The 20,592-nt window shown below is 39.9% G+C and overlaps 1 protein-coding gene across 2 annotated transcripts in view; it reads right to left on the reverse strand.

The window, feature by feature from the left end:
• Positions 1 to 20,592, reverse strand: part of Chrdl1 (chordin like 1) — a 116,927-nt gene that overhangs the window by 68,799 nt on the left and 27,536 nt on the right. For both annotated transcript variants that reach the window (XM_013355111.2, XM_026777970.1), the window contains exons 3-4: positions 20,020 to 20,132; positions 17,576 to 17,669 (exon numbers count right to left, since the gene is read on the reverse strand). In XM_013355111.2, coding sequence (XP_013210565.2) covers positions 17,576 to 17,669; positions 20,020 to 20,132 — 207 coding nt within the window. The remainder of the gene's footprint in view (positions 1 to 17,575; positions 17,670 to 20,019; positions 20,133 to 20,592) is intronic.

Here is a 20,592-nt window from a genome sequence, read left to right on the forward strand (position 1 = left end):
ATTTACCTGTGTATGGATTTATGTATTTCTTGTGGTGCTGGAGACAAAACTCCGAGCTCTTCACATGGTAGACAAGCATTCTATTACTAGGTTGTGTCTTCAGCACTATTTTTTTTTTGACACAAGGTCTACCTATGTAGCTCAAGTTAACTTTGAACTTGTAATTGTGGCACAGGCTGACCTAATACTTTTGATTCTCCTTCCTCAGTTTCCTGAGTGTTGGAATTGCAGAGATAAGCTATTGTGTCCAAATCCAGTTTAGAAGAAAAAAGCTTCCTACCTGTCTTGTGTGCTAGAATCAAACAGAATACCCAAATACAATGCATTGCAAAGCAATGCTGTGGTCCTACATGAGAACATCTACATTCTGACAGCAAAATGGTAAAAATTCCACTGTCCAAGAGTTCAGATGCCTAGGCACATATTTGAAATTAACTAGACACAGTCAATAACTCTTAGCACACAATCCTCTCTTTGGCCAGAACATGCTTTCACTTCTCCATACTGAACTCTAGCCTCATGGCCTGAACAACAACAACAGCAGCAACAACAACAACAACATGATACTTAATTTTATTGAAGGCATACTATTGTCCTGTGCTAAGTCACTTATAAATTACTTAAGGCAATCCTCACAACAGTCTCTGAGGTAGGAACGATTATGGCATCTCTCTCTCTCTTTTTGTCTCTCTATCTCCTCTCCTTTTCCTCCTCCTCCACCTCTTTTCCTTCCTCTTCTCCCTCTCTCTCTTATGCAAAGGCCATAAGGGAAGGAGAGACTGATTCTCCTTGACTTGGAAGTACCACTGGAGCAAAAGCTCTTTTTAAGGAGCTCTAAGACAGTCCCTGAAGACTCAGTCTATGCTATTGGAAGAAATGCTAGTGACGGGCTCCAGCCAGAGTAGGAATTAGTGAAAAGGGAGGGAGCAAAGCAGTCTTAGTAAGCAGGCAGAAATTATGGTAGCCTAATCAGCACACAAGCGCTCAGAGCGAAGAATGCTTTCATTTTAGTGAGCTAGTTAGAGAAGGAGTCCAGCCTAGCCAAATTAAAGCACTCTCTTCATTTATGATTTCAAGGAAGAACAGAGATTTTCCACCTTGTCTCTGAGTGTGCTGTCAGTATCACCCCTGGAGTCTGTGAAAGAGCTGTCTAGGTTTGCGAAGTCAGCATTATGGGGAGGTACACTCACTGAAGGTACCTAACAGAACCTAATCAGAAGAGAGGCCAGACACTGGGATGCCACTGACTACTGTGCCTTCTTCAAGGCTGCCATGAAACCTATCACCCATCTCCTTGCAATCACACACATCATTCTCCTGGAGTTGGAGGTATATGGTCAGTGTCTGTTACCAGTGCCGCTAGCACCAGCATCTAGGATATCAAGTACCAAACGTCAAGGCTCTCATTTTACCATGTGGAGACATGTTCATATGCAGTATTGGGTCCCAGGGTTTAAACTCCTTTCCCCCTCAGGGATGTAATGTTATCTTACTTGTATATACTTGTTATGCTTTGAGTCTGAAAGGTCTTCCCTAGACCCATACTTTTGAAAATTTAGTGTCCAGTCAGTGCTATTTTGGGAGGCTGCAGAACCTTTGGGACACAGGGCCTAGAGGGACTGGATTTTGAAGGTATTATCTACTTCAGGCTTTGATATGGCTCTCTGTCCCATTGTCTATGCCATGTAATAAAGAGCCACTCTAGGCTCCTACCTTCACAATGACCCATACCTTCCTATCACTCTGCATGTCTAAACCTTTGTCTTCAGTGGTCCATGCCGTCTCTGAAACTGAGAGCCATGATGAATGTTCCCTCCCTAAAGTTGCTTGGCAGATATTTTGTTTCAGTGACAGAAAAGTAACAAATGGACTAGTGCTACTAGCATTTATCAAAATAATATCTCACATCATCTTCCCTTTTTTCTTGTCAATACAAGTCTCAGTTGTAGCAAGAATTGTCACACATTTTACAATTTGATCAAATGTGTGCAAAATGGCTCACCTTCTCAGTAAAACCCTCGGAGTGAACTGTGGAGATGCTTGCCTTTTATCCCCCTATAACAACACAATCTAGCTTTACGTGAGGGGGAGAGCCTGATCCTTATTAGAACTCAACTTCCCTCTCTTCTAAAAGGGGTCTTGCTCAACTTGACGTTCTGAAAGCCAAAAGACTCCCTCTGAATCACTGACCTAGGCCTTGAACTAGATGCCTTCACCCAGATATCAACATACTGTGCCCCTCTGCACCATGGAAGTCATGCTTCCAATTGCAGCCCAATGCCTTCTTATGCATTCAAAAGCCGTCTTAGAAAACAAAATTTTCTGTGGATCTGTAGACTTCAGGCCTGCTCCGCTTTAACTTTTGGCAAAGGAAGGAAAAGAGACTAAGAGGAAAAAAATAAAGAGAAGGATGGAGAATCAAGAGATAGGAGAAGAAGAGCAGAGGGATCTAGCAAATTAAATACCAAGAAGAACAAAGTCATAGAAACTGGGACACAGAAAAGGATATGCACACGTGCACTATGCTGGGTTCCCAGATGGCAGTATCCTAAGATCACCTCTGCCTCCAGTCACACTATTTCAAATACATGAAAGCTCCATGTTATTGAGATGTGTAATCCTGAGAAATATGACATGTACAGTGAAAGCACAATGCATGGATGATTTTACACCAGTTTGCCAGATCGTCAGCAGGCAGATGCAGTAAGTGCCACGTCAGCCCCAGTCAGTGCTTTCTCTATATACTGGGGGTTCTAACCATACTAACTGTTGTGACACATATGCACATCTCGCTTATAGTCAATATAAAGACTGAACTGCAATATACTGACTTTCAGCTTGTGTCTGCTTCTCTCCTCAAGCCTGGGAGTACCTCCCAGGGACTTTCTCTTGCCGAAGCTCATTTCTGTTTATGTTCCCCTTTTGGAGACAGAAGGCAAAAGTCATTAATCTTTCTGAAGCTGTTGAAGTCCCCTTGGTATTTCTTTCAGCAAGCTCAGTAATTACAGTTTTCCTTCAACATTGTCTCATTGGCTTGATAATCTAATCCTTTAATTATCTTTTTATAATAAAAATCATATTGAATGGTTCCAGACATGATTTCCCTAAGAAAGCTATGGCAGAGAAAGTGCCTTCAGAAATTTATTCCCCTGGATGAAGGGAAACAACGGCACGTTTCTGGGACTGTGAATTTCCCCAGAGCAGACGACAAGCTTCTGTTAATCAGTTTCTAATAGAAGTCTCCCTGACAGTCCCTCAGAGGTGGAAATATGGAATTTTGTGCTTTGTAAAATTCAGCATTTCACAGCCATTAGTGCTAGCTGCCGCCTGCCATGGTTGTCTTTGTCATGGTCGCTGTTGTTTTGTGGACTCTTCTTCATCCCACAGGGCACGTGTTCTGAAAAACCATTTGCTAGATTCCTCCAAGAGTCCTTGGTTACCTCATAAATTCTTTTTCTGTGTTTTGTTCCCTACTCTTCATAGCACCCCTTCTCAATTAAAAATGGGTATAGTTTGTCAGACTACTTAGTATATACATCCAGACTCTGAATTCTAACTCCAAGTGCCAGAAAGAAAGGAGAAAGAAAGGAATAGAGGGGGTAAGAGAGGAGAGAAGAGAGTGGGAGGAGGGGGAGGGGTCAGAGGAGAAGAGTGAGGGGAGGAGAGGAGAAAGGAGAGGGGAGGAGAAGAGAAAAAAGGTTTGGAGAGAAGAGGAGATGGGTGGGGAAGGGAGGAGAGGAGAGGAGAAGAGAAGAGAGGAGTGGAGAGGAGAGGAGACGCTAGCCATCATGGATGAATTTTGAAGACTCTTACATGAAATAGATCAATGACAAAAGATCATATACATGTCTAATTCCACATATGTGAGATACTTAAAATATTAAAATTCACAGAGACAGACCATTGTTAGACATTTGTCAGAAGCTGAGCAAAGATGAAGTGGGGGATCCAAGTTTAATGTATGCAGAGTTTCAGTCTGGGAAAAGGAAAATATTCTGGATAAACATAATGCTGATGATGCTTATATAACAAGGTCAATGTTCTTGAATGACACAGAACTGTAAACATAAAATGGCCTAATTAATTGTATGCCATGTATATTTTACATAATAGAAGAGAAAGGAATGAAGTAAACAAAACTTTAAAAATAAAAAGAGAATAAACAAGAAGAAAGTCGGGTAAGAAGGAAGTAGAACATTTTCCTTATCTTTGCTTTTTAACTGTCATTTCCCTCCCACTGATATGAAAATAAAAGATAGACATGGTAGCATAGACCTGCAATCCCAGCATTCCAGATGTGGAGGTGGCACACACTTCCTGTGGACAATCTGGATGGAGAGGTTTTCCTTAGAAGATGTGTATAGATCCTTTATATTCTCTGCTCAATTCTGAGAGAAGACAACTTCTCCAAACACATCGTAAGCAGTGGTGCGGGAGAATTGTCTGAATTCTGTCAATCATGTTTTAAATAAACACTGATTGACCAGGCAGGAAGTATAGGCAGGAAAACCACACAGGATGTAGAAATGAAGCAAGGAGAACAGTTGATTCCTCCCAGTCCTGCAGAGACCACCAAGGAAGCAGGATGTGACCTGCCAGCTGAAAAAGGTATCTAGCCATATGGCTAAAATAGATCAGAATAATGGGTTAATATAAGTCATAAGATCTAATAAGAAACCTGAGCTAATGGGCCAATCAGCTTATAACTTATGGAGATCTCTGTGTGATTTTCTTTGGGGCTTGCTGGCTGTGGGGAACTGGGCAGGACAGAAACCCCACAAGCAGGCCCCGTTTGTGTTACAAGCAGACACACAGATATGGCTGAATCCCTTCTCATCTTCCGGGCCTTAGTGTGCATGTGGCAAAGACAAGGGATAATAAACACATCAAGAAAACATTTACAAAACAGAATACTTAGATGGCCAAATACAGAGAGGAGGTGTATTTTGGAACAGATTTCAATCTTTGACACCCAATGTCTGCCAGTTGAGAAAGTTCCTTTTAGGGAATAGCTGACAGTGGAAAAAGAAAAAAAAATCTAAATACAAAAATCATAAAAAATCATTCTAATAAAGACTGTTATTTACTTTAGTGACTACAAATAATCTGGCAATCCTTTTAGGTTATTGTTATTTTGTATCCAAAACCCTGAACTGAACCTCTTTGGCTCTAAGCAACAGATAGCAAGGATATTTGGTTACTTTGAGAACATATTGGTTTTAAAATAGCCCCAAAGTAAAGGTTGAGAGCTGGCAACATGTCCTAGAAGCTGGTATGTCCTCTGCCATGAATAGAGAACTCCCTGTTGATAAGCAGAGGCCTGATGCTCTGAAGCACTGGCTCCTGGGTAAAGGGAGAGCCTGACTCATTAAGGCTCCTTCAATCCCAACAGAAAAATAGACAGTGGTGGAGGACGACACCTGACATTAACCTCTGGCCTACACACACAAATATGCATGCACACACATGCATATATGCCCCCATGCAATACTCATATGCACACATACATGAAAGATGAATGAACATATCAGAAATCTAGGTTTACACAAGAAGAATGATACTGAAATGATGACAACCTTAGGTGTCTGAACCTGGCAGGGAAATGGGAATGCATGAGGCTTATATGCTGGCTTAACAGGGCTTGGGTGCACAGATCACAAGAAATCGATGTACTAACCACCTCTTCTGCATACTGCAGTAGGGGACAGGCCCTGGCTGAAGAGTGAGGTCTGCAACTAGGATAAAAACCCACTAAAGGACATTTCACTAATCCATTCCTTAAAATACCCTAGATGTGACTCTTATTGAAAACCAAGTTGAAAACAGACTAAGTTGAAAACACTGATTTTATTTCAAACTATGTTGATTGCTTTTCCCTTTGAGAGTTACATTTGTTTATCAGCAGAAATTCCTGGGCTAATTCCGAGAAATGCCATTCATTTCTGGCCAACAACAAGTCATGAACAATGGGTGGGGTAGAAGGGGGAGCTCCCCACGGAGGGTCTTACTTTCTGGACATGACCGCCAGGGCCTCTGAAGTGCATGATGGCAGAAGTCTTTGGGTGGGAGTGCTGGGAAAACAGGGGAAGGCAGGCCAGATGGCACACTGTATGCATGCCACTGCAGTCGTAGTGATTGCTACATGGGCAAAATGTTCTCATCAAGCCCACATCCTTAGGAAGACTTGCAGGGTCCTCTCTCTAGTGTAGTCGTACTGAGGACTGCTGGTCTCTTAGTTCTCCTGAGCTCCTTTCTGAGAGTCTCCCTTGGAAACCATTACTTTACTGCCTTTTCCAAATCCAAGCGACAACATTAATAGAGTATCTGGGTTAAATGTATGAAAATAACAGCCCAACTGGATCAGAATTTTCAGTGTGGAACCTGACAATCAACATTTTATCATATCCCCCAAGGTTGACCTTCAACATGTTAAACTATTATAGTATTCATTCAACAACTTTTGGACAAATAGCCTGTTATGCAAAGGAACACTTCCACACCAAGATACTAAATATAAAATTGGCTATGGTTGCTTATTCATTTGAACTAAGTACATAGGTGGTGAAGGTAGAGAACTGCCATGAGTTTGAAGCCAACTGGCTACATAGTGAATCCCAGGGTACAGAAATAGGGTACAGGAATGAAGCCTTATCACAAACAAACAAACAAAAAGGAGCTACTATTTCTTTCAAATAGTGTCTCATGTATAAGGCTAGCCTCACAGTTTCTTTGTGGCTAAGGATGACCTTGAGTTTCTGATCCTCCTGCCTCTGCTGAGATTACAAGCATGAGGTACCTCACCCAGTTGTATGTGATGCTAGAGATGAAATTCAGTGCTCTATGCAGGTTAGGCAAACAGTCTAAAACTCAAACTGCCTCCTCAGCACCCCCAACAGGTTATTGCTGCAATATGCATGCTTTCAGTAACTGAGTGACATGGTTTAACACTTTCTAAAATACATATCTAAGAACACTAATCCTACAAAGGACTTTGCCAAAAGTCCTATGGCTTGCCAAGTTTGGGAAACATTGCATCCAACGCATGTCTCTGATGTATAATGCATGCTAATATACTAATGGTTCTACAAAGTCCTGCTTTGAAAGTAGCCCATTGAAGTCTAATCCTGAAAGTCCTAAATATGCTTGACCATACAAATATTTTCCCTAATAAATTCTATTACCAACCCATAAAGTCATCTTTAGAGGAAACTTTGTAAAACATCATCCAGAAACATCATTATAATAATGAAGGCTTTTTAAAAAAAATATTTTATTAGTTTTTAATCATGTATGTGTGTGCTGTTTTTACATGTGGTAATGGGCATGTTAGTACAGGAGTCCATGGAGGCCAAAGGAATTGGATCTCCTGGAGCTAGAGTTACAGAGAGTTGTGATCTGCCTGACACGAGTACTAGGAACTGAACTCAGTTCCTTGGGACAAGCAGCAAGTGCTCTCAACTACTAAGCCTCTCCAAACCCCAAAACGAGGTTTTGTGAATATGTTAAACAAGCAGAAAAATTACTGTGAAAGCTGCTGCCTTTTCTGCCTTTGTGAAGAGCTCTGTGTTCTGTCATTGCAGAAGACTAGCAGAAGACCATACTGTTCCTAAAAGCCTTCTTCTTATACGGGAAATCAAACTATTGGTGAAAGGCAAGTCACATGACTAATCTAAAGCAAAGTGATAAGTGATACTTCCTTGAAAAAAGATTTAACACTGCATGTTTTAGAAAGTCTCCAAAGATCAGGAATATGAGAAAAGTTACAGAAATAAAGAACCTGAATAATTAAAGGAGTCTAATAGTGCTGTCAGGGTACACAGAGGGTCTAGTGATCAGCAGTAGACATGGTCTTTGACAACCTCTACCAATCTGCATAGGAGCAATAAAATTTATATTAATGATAGAATAATGGTGATTAAAATGAAATAAACTATTAACCAGAGGCCAATAGTATTGAATCTTTATCCTTCTGGGTAGCTTTGCATCCCAAACAAATCATTTGGGGTTTTATTTATTTCTTTGTTTTTATGAGAGAGAGTTGCACTATGTATCTCCTGATGGCCTGGAACTCACTATGCAAACGAGGATGACCTTTAGCTCAGAGATCCACCTGCCTTTGCCTCTGTGGTGATTTGAAAGGAAATGGCCCCCAGAGGCTCTTAGGGAGTGGCAGTATTGGGAGGTGTGGCCATGTTGGAGTAGATGTGGCCTTGTTGGAGGAAATGCATCACTAGGGGTGGGCTTTGAGTTATTGGATGCTCAAGTCAGGCCCAGTGTGCCTCAGTCTCTCTTCCTGCTGCTCAAGGATCCAGATGTAGAATTTTTAACTCCTTTTCCAGCACCATGTCTGCCTGCATGCCACGATACTTCCTGCCATGATGATAATGGACTAACCCTCGGATCTGTAATCCAGCCCACATTAAATGTTTTCCTTTATTAGAGTTCCCATGGTCATGGTGTCTCTTCACATCAATAGAAACCCTAACTAAGACACCCTCCCAAGTTCTAAGACTGAAGGTGTGTGCCACTGTGCCTTTTAAAATGTCCCTGACTTTTGAAGATGCAAAGGAATTAACTCTAGAACAGTTTTGTTTGTTGGCACAGGAGCCCATTATATGCCCCAAGTTGGCCATGAGCTCACCATCTTGCTATCTCAGTTTCCCAAGTGTTGATATTATGAAAATAAGTCACCCGGTCTAGCAACGATTTTGCTTTGTTTTAATATGTGAACCATTTAAAAAATTAATTGTATTCTTTGACAATTTCATGAATGTATGCCAAATGCATTCTAATTATATTCCACCCTTGTTCTCTCCATGCTACCTTGTCAACCTCTCCTCCTCATAACATGCTAACTTTCTGCAGAAACTACACCCATAGAGTCTCACCAACATGTTTGCCCCACTTGATCTGAACAAGAAGGACACCAATGAAAATGCCAAACTGCACAGGAAGAAAAGCCCAGAAAGCCTCAACCATCACAAAGAACTACAGGTAACTGAATAAAGCTGGGAGCATGAGAGGTAGTCCTCCCAAGGGAGGGGCATATCAATTGGTTTTCCAGTACCAAATGGTCAGCCTTGTAAAAATACAAGTAAGAGTGTATAGATTCAGCAAGTTATATTTTGAAATACAGATGTATATACAAATACATATATGCATGCAATACCAACTAAAGAAAAGAGAGTCCATGAATTTGAAAAAGAGTGGGGAGTAGTATATGGGAGGGTTTGGAAGGAGGAAATTGAAGTGAGAAATTTTGTAATTAAAATACAATTTCAGAAACAAGGAGAGAGAGAGAGAGAGAGAGAGAGAGAGAGAGAGAGAAGGAAAGAAAGAAGGGGAAGGAAAAGGAATTGAAGGGAAGGGTATAAGGAACAAAGAAATTTCCCTGGGTTGATTATATTTCATACCACAGCTACAGTAGCTATCAACTAGAGAAAAAGAATAAAAGTTAATTGGCTATTTAAAGGTCATCAACATTTTCAATGAAATACAAAAGGTATGTGAATGAAGAATCCAAAAAGTAGTTCAGGAAGTGAGGAGAAAGGAATGATGAACAGAAATAGATAATGGCAAGAATAACAAAGCAGAGATAGAGGGAGGGAGTTGCTGATGAGGTAGCTCAGTGGGTAAAGTGCTTGCCACACAAACATGAAGACAAGACTTCAGATCCTCACAATTCATATAACAAGGCAGGTAGGGATACTGGCCCAGCTGTAATCCCAGAACAGAACAAGAGAAAGGGGATACCAAGAGCAAGCTGGCTAGCCAGAAGTGTCAAACTGGTGATCCTGCTTCAATACCTATGGTGGAGAGTGGTCAAGGAAGTCATTCAACTTCAGCCTTGAGCCATTATGTTTACAAACACAAATATCTGCACACATACTCCCTCACTCATGAAAACATGCATACAAATACATACCACACACAACATAGTTAAGATACACAAATCAAAATAAAAAACAATGTAGTCTAAAAATTTTAAAGAGATTCTAGAATGATTTAGGAATGATCTAGAAATTCCACTCCTAGTTATCTACCCAAAAGAACTAAAAACACTGCCACACAAAATCTTGTAGCCAAATATTAATAGCTGAACGGTTCCCAACTGCCAAATAGTGAAATCAACCAAAATGAATACCAACTGATGAACTGATAAGTGCTACTGCTGTGGTGGACTGAATCAGAATGGCCCTCATGGGCTCATATGTTTGTATACTTAGTCCCTAGTTAGTGAAGTGTTTGGAATGACTAGGAGGTGTGTCCTTGTTGGAGGGGGTATGCTGCTGGGGGTGAACTTAGAGGTTTCAAAAGTTCATGATAGCCCAGTGTCTCTTTGTCGCTCCCTCTTCCAGACCTCCCCCTCTGCGTGCTGATCAGGATGAAGTTCTCAGCGACTACTCCAGCCCGATGTGAGCCACCATGCTCCCCTCTGAATTGGTAAGCAAGTCACTAATTAAATGCTTTCCTTTAGAACTGGCTTGGCTGTGTTGTCTCTTTACAGCGATTTAACAGTGACTGAAGCAAGTAGTATGACCATACCGTGGATGTTATTCATCCATAAAAAGGAATGAAACATTGGCACGCGCTATAACATGGATGAGAGCCTTGAAAACATTTTTTCAAGGCTAAGAGAAAGAAGCCACAAGTCAAACTCCACCTACTGAATGAATTCATTACTGAGAACTCATGAATAGTCAAATCCACAGATTCAGAAAGTAGATTAGTTCTTTATAGGAGCTGAGGGTAAGGGGAACGAGAACTAACTATGCAGTGTATGTTTAGGGTAAAGAAATAGTTTGAGGTTTTTAGCCAACACATCAATGACAACAAGAAAGGGTTTACCAGCAAAGGCAAGTCTCAGCTGAAGCTGACTGGGGAAAATAAATCTGCACGTGAGTGCTCATGTGCCACTTTTAAAGAGTCACTGAAAATTCAAGGAAAATGAGTTGGTTATTAGAAACTGGACAAGAGATTTTTGTGGCTATGTAGCTACTTCTAGTGTAAGCAAGATTGGAGAAAACAACTCCTGACTTATAAAATCTATAACTGGAATACTTACAAACAGTATATTAATAAAATACTAGTGGAACTAAAGGGGCTTCTTACATTTGCAATAAAAGAATATTACAAAAATAGAGGCTCCACCTTGAAGGACAGAAGAGTAAGGAGAAGGTGGTCCAACCAAAACCATGTGTGAAAATGACACAAAGAAAACTGTTACTTTATATGTTAAAGTTAAAAATAAAATTATATAAAATTTGTATTTATCAATAGAAAAACAGGGGGAGAGAGAATGAGGTTGAACATGATCTACAAGAAAGTAGAAGAGGAACCATTGAGGAAAAGGAAGGGATGAGTAGTGGGGAACAGCATAGATGAATGAGGGTCAGAATTACCCAAGTACATACTAGCACATGAATCAAAATGCCCTTCTGAAAGTTATCACTTTGTACAGTGAACATGCCCTATAAAATTGCATATACTAAGAAAAAAGTGAAGATAGACATTTGTTAAAAGTAGCTCTCTCTGGCATTACAATCTCTGTGATCTGTTGCCTCACACCCTGACCTCACAACTTTCAACAGCTATTCTCCTAGGTTCTACCAATGCAGCATGTAGCTATGGCTTTCACAGTCCTCTACTTCCTTCTATCACCACTATCTTTGCTTAGGATCAGAATTGTTCTCAGACAGCTTTAATATTGTCCTAATTAATTTTCCTTATTTGGACCTTTTTGTTCTTAATCCCACTCCCTTTAAGAATTCTATCTCCCCCCATTTTAAGTAATGTTTCCAGGTAGAAATTCACCTATTACCTTAGAGCAGAAATGCCTGTGTTTGCACGTTCACTCCCAACTCACATAAGAGAGAACTGAAAGACGATTTCCAGTCTTTCCCTTATAAGAATACAGTGTATCACTGGGAAAGACGTTTTCTTACCACATCAGGAATAAAAAAGACTGGGATATGAGAGGCAAAACCACTATGTCCCTATCACTAATAAAATCATGTCAAAGAGCCAAATGTCTTCACACCTAGCAGAAAGAAAACATTGTGGATTAGGTCGCTGGTAACCAGATCAAATCAGCTATTTTGGCCATTTTATAACAACCCTTTAATAACCGAGGAATGCTGGAACACCTCCAAAGAAACACAAATTTATTAATTCTGAATAGCAAACTCTCATGCAATAAACATTAAGAATCTTATGTAAAAATTATGGTTTAGAATCTTGGTCAGTAGGAAATTCTCTGGGTGGCAAAAATGTATATAAAAGCAAAAAGAAAGAAATTTCATTTTTTTCCTGTTCTTTCTTTACTACTTCTTCACCCTAATATTTCATTGTTATAGACTTCTCCAGAACCACATACAGTCCTGCCTAGAGGTCATCCATGACTCCTGGTAGTTTAGATTCTCCCTAGAATGTTCTAGCCTCTGGGAAATGCCAGCTTCTTCAGGCACAGCAGAGGCTGGTGGTATGGGACCAAATGAAGAAAACACTCCTTGTTTGTTCTTCATGGAAGTCAGTGTGTATTTTCTGCTGGCAGTTCTGGAAAAGCAGTCTGCATGCGCAGATTTCTGTACTTTACAGGAGCTGCAGGGTACAACCTCAAACATAGGTAAGACCCTTGGGAAATTTGAGAGTAAAGCCTTTACAAAGAAAGTTATGGGAAGAAAAAGAAAGAAAAACAAGTGGGAATATATAGCCTATCTTCTCTAAGCATGATACTTAGAACCCTTCCACTAAGCGTGTCATGAGTCCTCCCTTGTCACAGTGCTCTTGGCCACTATGGAAATCACTGTTTTCACTCTATGGATCATGTTCAACCTCATTCTCTCTCTCCCTTGTCTTCCTATTGATAACTACAGATTTTATATAATTTTATTTTTAACTTTAATATATAAAGTAACAGTTTTCCTTGTGTCATTTTCACACATGGTTTTGGTTGGACCACCCCCTCCTTACTCCTCTCTACGATCTCTGTTTTCTCTCCCTGCTTGCATCCTTTGTCCCAGTAGGATTTCCCCTTCTCTTCTCATATCACAGGTGCTGGACTACCTTTCCCATTGCTCTCCATAAAAGCTTCTTTTTCCTCTTTCATGGGGTCATTTCTAGTTTTCCTTCATCTGTGTTTACTCATGCTCATGCAGATATGCATATACAAGCATTAGAAGCTAGGATATACATAAGAAACAGAAAATAGTACATTTAGTTTTCTGAGTCTGGGTTACTTCGCAGTTCCATTGAGTGCCCTGTATACCCTATAATTTTGTTTTCCTTTATGGCTGAATAAAATTCCATTATAGGTATGTACTACTTTTTCATTGACTTTTCATCTGCGAGCAATTGTCTAGGCTGACTCCATTTCCTAGAAGCAATGAATAGAACAACAGTGAACACAAATGTGTATAAACCTCTGTTCTAGGAGATAAGTGCTGGCTAATATGATAGTTCTAATTGTAGTGCCTTTTCTTTGATCAAAAATTTCTGTGTCCCTGAAAGAAGGCATGCGTTTCTTCATTCCTAATAAACACTGGAGCGGAAAGAGTATAGAAGTGTTATCATATTTACTGTCCTGTCTCAAAACAGGATTATGACACTCTATCTCACATGAGTAGGCACTGTTTATTTATAGAAATATTCAGTAAAGAGAATAAGAACCTCCATATAGTAGAATAGAGATAAAAACTGCATAGCAAATTTGTTCCTTTTTTCAAATCCCCTCTTGTCCACTATGATTTAAATCGTATGCTCTTGTTTTCTCTTACTAGAACGACAAAGGCAACTGCTTGCACTCTGGTTCAATATGGCAAAGAGAACACGTGAAAAACCCCACGGTTCATTTCCAAATGAAGAACTATGATGATACAAAGCTTAAAAAAAAGAATGGAAATTTAAAGGAAAAGAACCCATATAAATAAAGTGAAATATTTTGTGGAATCAGATGTAGTAGAGTACAGTAATGACTGAAATCTAACGGTCAGCTTGCAGCTGGGACAACATACAGATAGGTGGAGCTACACAGCCAAGGTGCAATTAGAGTCTGTGTATGATTTCTCTGTGATGCTGGTGTTAGGCTTCGGATCTTTATTGTCCCTGAAAGGCTTAATGTTGAAGTCTTCAGTGCTAATATGTTGCACTACTAAGATGGAGCAGAACCTTTAGAGTCTGAGGCCTACTGGAAAGACATTAGATCCTGGCAGGGGGGCATTTCCTTGAAGGAAATATTGAAGTTCTGATCTCTCTTTCTTCTTTGCCCTGCCTGATGCCTGCCTGATGCTGCATAAGCAACTTCTTTCACTAAATGCTTCCCATCATGCTAGCCTTCCCAAATCCAAAAGAGACACAGCCAAATGACTCTGGGCTGAAACCTCTGAAAATGTGAGCCGAAATAACCCTTTTACTTTTCAGTTAATTTGGGATTTCTCACATTTATTGTCATAACAATAACAATGTGACTAACATGGTTGGGGACCAAAGTCACTTGTCTCACATCTAAAAAGGCTCCAACATAATTCTGCCCACACTGTGTTGTTCTCCAAAATACACTGGGTTGGCAGGTGTAGTTGAGGTCCCACTTCAAGGACATTATGAAGGAATAGTACCTCACATTAAAACAAAAGTAGAAACAAAATATCAAGGCAGGAGGAATCTAGTCTGAGACAAGCAAACTCCAAGGTTAGAACTAAAAGTGTCTGTCAAAAGGCCTAATACAATCATTTGTGAAGGAATAAAGGGCTCATTCTAGATTAAAAAAATCTCATAGAGAATAAGCTTTTAAACAACAGCTATGAAAACAAGAAAAATTCAGAACTAAGACAGGAAACTTCAAAAGCAAATGAGACATTAGGAGACACAGAGGACAAATTAAATGAGGTGAAAATATACATGAAAGACACTTTTAAAGCACTGGGAAGGTTGAGGTAGGATTACCAGGAAGGCCAGTGTGGGAGACATGGAAGCTTTTCTCAAAAAATTAAATGGGGGGGGGATTTTCAGCCTTTGAGTTTTGACACTCACAAGGGTCACATAACAGATAATTAGATATCCTGAATGTCATATATTTATATTGTAATTCATAACAGTAGCAAAATTACAGTTATGAAGTAGCAATGTAATAATTGTATGGCTGGGGATCACCACAACAAGAGGAACTGTATTAAAGGATCATAACATTAGGGAGGTTAAGAATCACTGATAGAAGAGAAATTATTATTTTTATAAAAATGACAACTAACAAATAGATTTCTAAGTACTTTGACTGAAAAACAACCATACCACCAGGCATGCTAGGGCACACCTTTAATCTCAGTACTTGGGAGACAGAGACAGGTAGATCTCTGTGAATTCGAGGCCAACTTGATCTACATAGTGAGTTGTCGGACAGCCAGGACTTATGTAGAGAGATGCTGTTTCAAAAAAACCAAACAAATTAAAAAAAAAAACAGCAAAAAGCAATCATACCTAACAGACTAAAGGAACATAAGTTATACATAAACACATTTTAGTATGCTCATCATAGTAAAAGAGGAAATAGTTCTAGATAAAAAAGGCCTAAAACAGAACTAAAATTAAATAGTTCATTTTTTATCAATAAACAAAAGAAGACAGGAAGCCATTTAGAAATAACTTCAAAGTGCTGAGGGAAAAGGAGTATGTACCTAAAATTTTATACCCAGTTAAACTATCACTCAAGGATGGCATCAGACATTTTGTGTGTAAGGGTTAGAGAACATTGGCACTACTACTCCTAGAAAGAGATTGCACAATGAAGAAATATTAACTTTCTCAGAAGCAAACTGCAAGAGCAAGGAAAGAAAAAACAAAGCTTGTTTCTGTGCACTCTAACACTAGCTTTTAAGTCATTTTAGTTTACATTTCCCTTTGGGTATTTACAATCTCAACTCTCTTAACATGTTCCTTTTTCTGTTACAATAGCTGCTAGCCTCTACATTCCATTTTTAGTCAATAATTGTTTTCTACTGATAATCCATGATTTACAGTGTTGTGGTTTAGATAAGATCCTATTACCATTAGGCCACTTTGTGAGACTTCTTAGAGAGGTTTTATAGTGATTTAGTAGGTTAGTTATCTGGCAGACTAAAGAAAAGATCTCCAGAGTAGCCATTTACTCAGAAATACTACTCTCTCATTTGCCAGAGCCTGGTGAAATTCAGTTTAAGCAGAAACAAACGAACACATTTAAAAAACAGCAAGCTCATGTAGGAATTTACTCTGAAAGGTAACTTTCAGATTGGTCAGTTCCTTGTGTCTAGATGCATGTACTGTCATCAACAAAGATTCAAAGAATGATAGATCTGTGTGTGATATTTTGTCACCTTGGAAAAAAATGCCTATGTTTGTTGGAATGTATTTACTAGGAGATAAAAGTATAGTTTATAAAGTAGTATCAATAAAGTAGTACACAGTAAATTGAAAGCATTCAAATAATTTCGAAGAATTCTCTGACTCCCTAAAGTCCACTCAGGAGCCTTCATCTTGATAATTCTGTTCTACGGCATAATGAATAAACCTAGAAGATCAAAGGGCCTTGATTTGCAGATTTCAAGACTGTTAGATAGCTTTTCCTTGGGATGCCACTGGACTGGCAGACATTCTCTGAATTTCTCCATGGTTCCAGGCCTTCGGTGCAGGAACCAGGCAGCAGTCATTGAGGGGGAAAAAATACCCCAGAAAAGTTCTCTAAGCACACACTTGTGAAAGCAGCCTTCCGAACGACCATGTGAAAAAGCTTCTAGCTGGCTGTCCCCAGTTCTGCTCTTAACAGTGTGTACCTAATAACTGTGCAGTGTGGAGGAGGTGACTGTCCAGCAGGCAGGCAGCTTTATGCTGCCATAAACCTTACTGGTTCAATTCCTTTTATGATTTATGAACAGCTTCTCATTATTTTGAAGCTATACTTGGATGCAATTCCAGCACTAATTGTATAGGACATGTGCCACAATGATACAACCTTCCTGTTACCCACTGCCCAGGGCAGGAAGAGGCTGTTTATAGCTATAATTCCTTTTTCCCTTTTCATTCCCTTTCAAATGATTAAAAGCCCAATGAAAATCTGTTACTGAAGAGCAATCAGGGTCCCCTGACCTGTGGGAAGTCCAAGGACCGCCCACCTCCATCCAGGTTTAGTAAGGTGAGCATCCAAACTGCCTAGGCTCCTACAAAGCCAGTATGTGCAGTAGGATCAAAAACCCAAGGGAGAGGGACTTGATCGGGGGAGGGGGAGGGAAATAGGAGGCAGTGGCGGGGAGGAGGCAGAAATCCTTAATAAATAAAAAAAATAAATAAAAGAGAAGAAAAAAATAATAAAAGAAAAAAAAGAAAAAAATCTGTTACTGGGTACCCAATAATATATTAGAACCCAGAATGTGTCCCATTTGGGCTATAAAGTGTATTTAGGGGGCCAGCTTAAGTTGTCTAAAAGTGTTCTATTGTTATTTCTGACTGGAAGTTTCCCTTCTAGGGCAGTTTAGGAAGATTATCTGGGTTAGGTGAAGAGGAAAAGCAGAGACACACAGTTTGAAGAAAGAGAGGCAGACTGGATTACCTGAGCAACGGGGGCAACACAGATGAGGGATATGCACGGGTGAGAGGCAATGGAGACTTGGACATCTGACTCGGCTACAAAGCACATTCCCATTCTGAAAGAGAAAAGGCAGAAAAAGAGAGAGAGAAAATGTCTTTCAAAGGTCACTGGGATTCTGCCAGTTTGGGAAACAGTCATGCAGGGACTCACCCAGACAGTGAATAATGCATTCCCAAGAATCTGAATGCAATCATCCTTCTTTTAAAAAAAATAACCAAAGAACCAAACTCCTTTGCTCACTCATAGCACCTCTGCTGGACTGGTTGGAAGCATATCAGCATACTTTGTCAGAGGCTGGGTTCAACAGTCCCAGTTTTCAAAGCTTCCTATTAAATTTGGGAGGCTTCCTCTGGCCTGGCTCTGGGATAGTTCTACCCTTCCCAGTTCTAGCGGCATGCCTTTTCCAAGAGCCTATTCTGATTTCATAACCACCTGCCTGATGCCATGGAAGAGAAGGGGTGGTGAGTAATAGGTCCCCCAGGAGCTGCTTCCCAGCCCTGTGCACAGAGACATCCCTAGCATGCAAGTCCTTGCACTCTACAAGAACCAATTCTGCCTTGATTCAGTAGGCTGCATGACTCCTCTCCTCATTTCTCTTTTCAGCCAACATTTGCTTCTGAGAACAAGCTAGGACTAGAATTTATCAACTAGTATGTCTGGATGAGGCAACCTGGTCCCTGGATGACTTAGAGAATCATGAACCCAACTCTGACAGCTCTCAGTCATTGCCAGAACAAAGCAAGCTTTGGGAATACATTTTACATTTACATTTCCCATCCATAATTCATCTGAAGGAAGGGTGACTTTCATCTGTTAGGTTGTTACAGGGTGGCGGGTGGTGAAGTCCACAGAGAGAGTATGCTAGTGTGTGATTTGCTGGCATCAGGATCATGTTAACATTTTCACTGCCTTGGGGACTTCAAAGCCTCGGCCTCCAAGGGCTAGCTGTCCATCTCCAATGTACTGAGTCCAGAATCTGACAAAATAATGCCATACCAGGCAGTTAATCAGCTCCCAGATGCTCTGTTTAATACAGGCCTTAGTCATTTAAAGAGGCAGGCTTCTTTTACCCTGAGTGGAGTCACCTTACTACACCTCTTTCCTCTCCTTGTGTGCCTTCTACAATAAAGTTTTGTAATATTGCATCTGGAAACAGCAGACAGGCAGGCTCTTAATGTATAACACTCCTCAGACTCAGTTGTTCGCAAATTAAAATGAGCTCAGAAACACATCACAAAGCATTGTTCCTGGTGGACAAGAAACCTCAACTTTTAATGTTGTATACTAAACTCTTTTCTAGATACCAGAGATTATTAATAAGAGCACTGATAACCCTACTGATAATGATGACAATGGTAATTAGCATTTCTTACTCATTGTTTTATATGAATTAGTGAATTTAATCCTTACTATGATATATGAAATAGGTAATATCATTATGTCTTTATTTTTGAGACAAGTGGACTCAAACTGATTATCCTTATGACTCAACTTCTGGAGTGCTGGGATTCACAGGTATGCTCCAACATGCTGGACATTGTTGCCCTGTGTTAAAGAGGAAGCTGAAGGAATCTAAGAGAAGCTATAGGTAAATTACCCAACATACCATGCATCATAGGTGACCTACGTTAGAGTCTAGAAATTAGTCTACCTCAAAGCTAAATCTCACAAACCCTGAATACCACCTGATATTATAATACCTAAAGAGGGCTTTATACGTGGCAAAATTTTGAAAAGCCAGAAATTCTTTTCAAATGGCGAAAAGAATAGGCCCTATGAGTGACTGGGCCTGGGCACATAACAGGAGTTACTTACATGAAGCCCTTACAATAGTTCATTCTATGCATTCGGAATTCTCAGTTTTTAAAGATTATATTGAGGCTTTCCTTCCCAAATGGCTTAATGCTGTGGTTTTCATCAAGGCAACTAAACATGTCTGAAGACATTATTTGTTGCCACAATTGGGCTTGCCTCTACTGTCATCTAGACTCATTTTCCTGCTATCTGATTCTTCTACCTTTTCCTACTATGTCCTATACAGGTTGTCTAAAAGGCTACAGAAATCTATTTAAAGTAAATATGCAGATATTTTAAGAAAAACAAACCAAACTTTAACAGGAAGAACATCAGGAGAGATATTCCTTGCAATCTTGTCCCCATCCCTTTCCCCAGCTCCCTCTAAGGCGGGTCTCAAATATGCTTTGTAGCCAAGAATGTTCCTTCTATTTATTCTCCTCCCTGAACCTTGTCGGTGCTGAGATAATGGATGTGATCCATGACACTTGGGGGTTTACTAATATCTTTCATGCTTTTAATCCCCTAGTCTCCCTGGCAAATTGAGCACTGATAACCTCCCTGTGTGCCAAGGAATGTAGCAGGAAATCTTCCCTCATAGAGAATTATACCTCTGTGCAGATGCAGTTCACACAGTAAACCAGTCCGTAAGGTTCCAGGTAGGGATGCCATTTCTCACCCACTCTATACTTCTTGTCTTGAAACACACAATATGTTTCTGAATCTGTTCAAAAGAGGGAAGCAGGGAGAGCAAAGCTGTTAGAAAATATAGGCCAAATCACAAAATCTAAAGACAATCATGAGTTCCATGCGTTTTACTATGTACATCAAGGAAAGAGTCATTGCCTTTACAGAGTGCCTACTGCTGGCTCAATATTTTCTGTATTTTGCTTACTGGATCTTTACAATAACTCATACATTGATTATTACTATCAGTCTTACTTTATGAATAAAGGCAATCAAGAGACATATAATTAGCGAGTAGCTGAGATGACACTCAAACCCAAGTTTATCTGACAGTGGAATTGAAAAATCTCATGTAATGATCTGTTATAATAGCAAGATAGGAAAACATATCACTGTCTTTTTGATTTCTTGAAAGGTTGTGCTTCCTTTCCATAGAAAACAATGAACACTTTGTTTCCATTCTACATACAGATTTTCTTGAGCATGAACTGCCTTCA

Source organism: Microtus ochrogaster, unplaced genomic scaffold, assembly GCF_000317375.1.
Source record: "Microtus ochrogaster isolate Prairie Vole_2 unplaced genomic scaffold, MicOch1.0 UNK92, whole genome shotgun sequence".
In the NCBI taxonomy this organism is placed as follows: Eukaryota; Metazoa; Chordata; class Mammalia; order Rodentia; family Cricetidae; genus Microtus; species Microtus ochrogaster.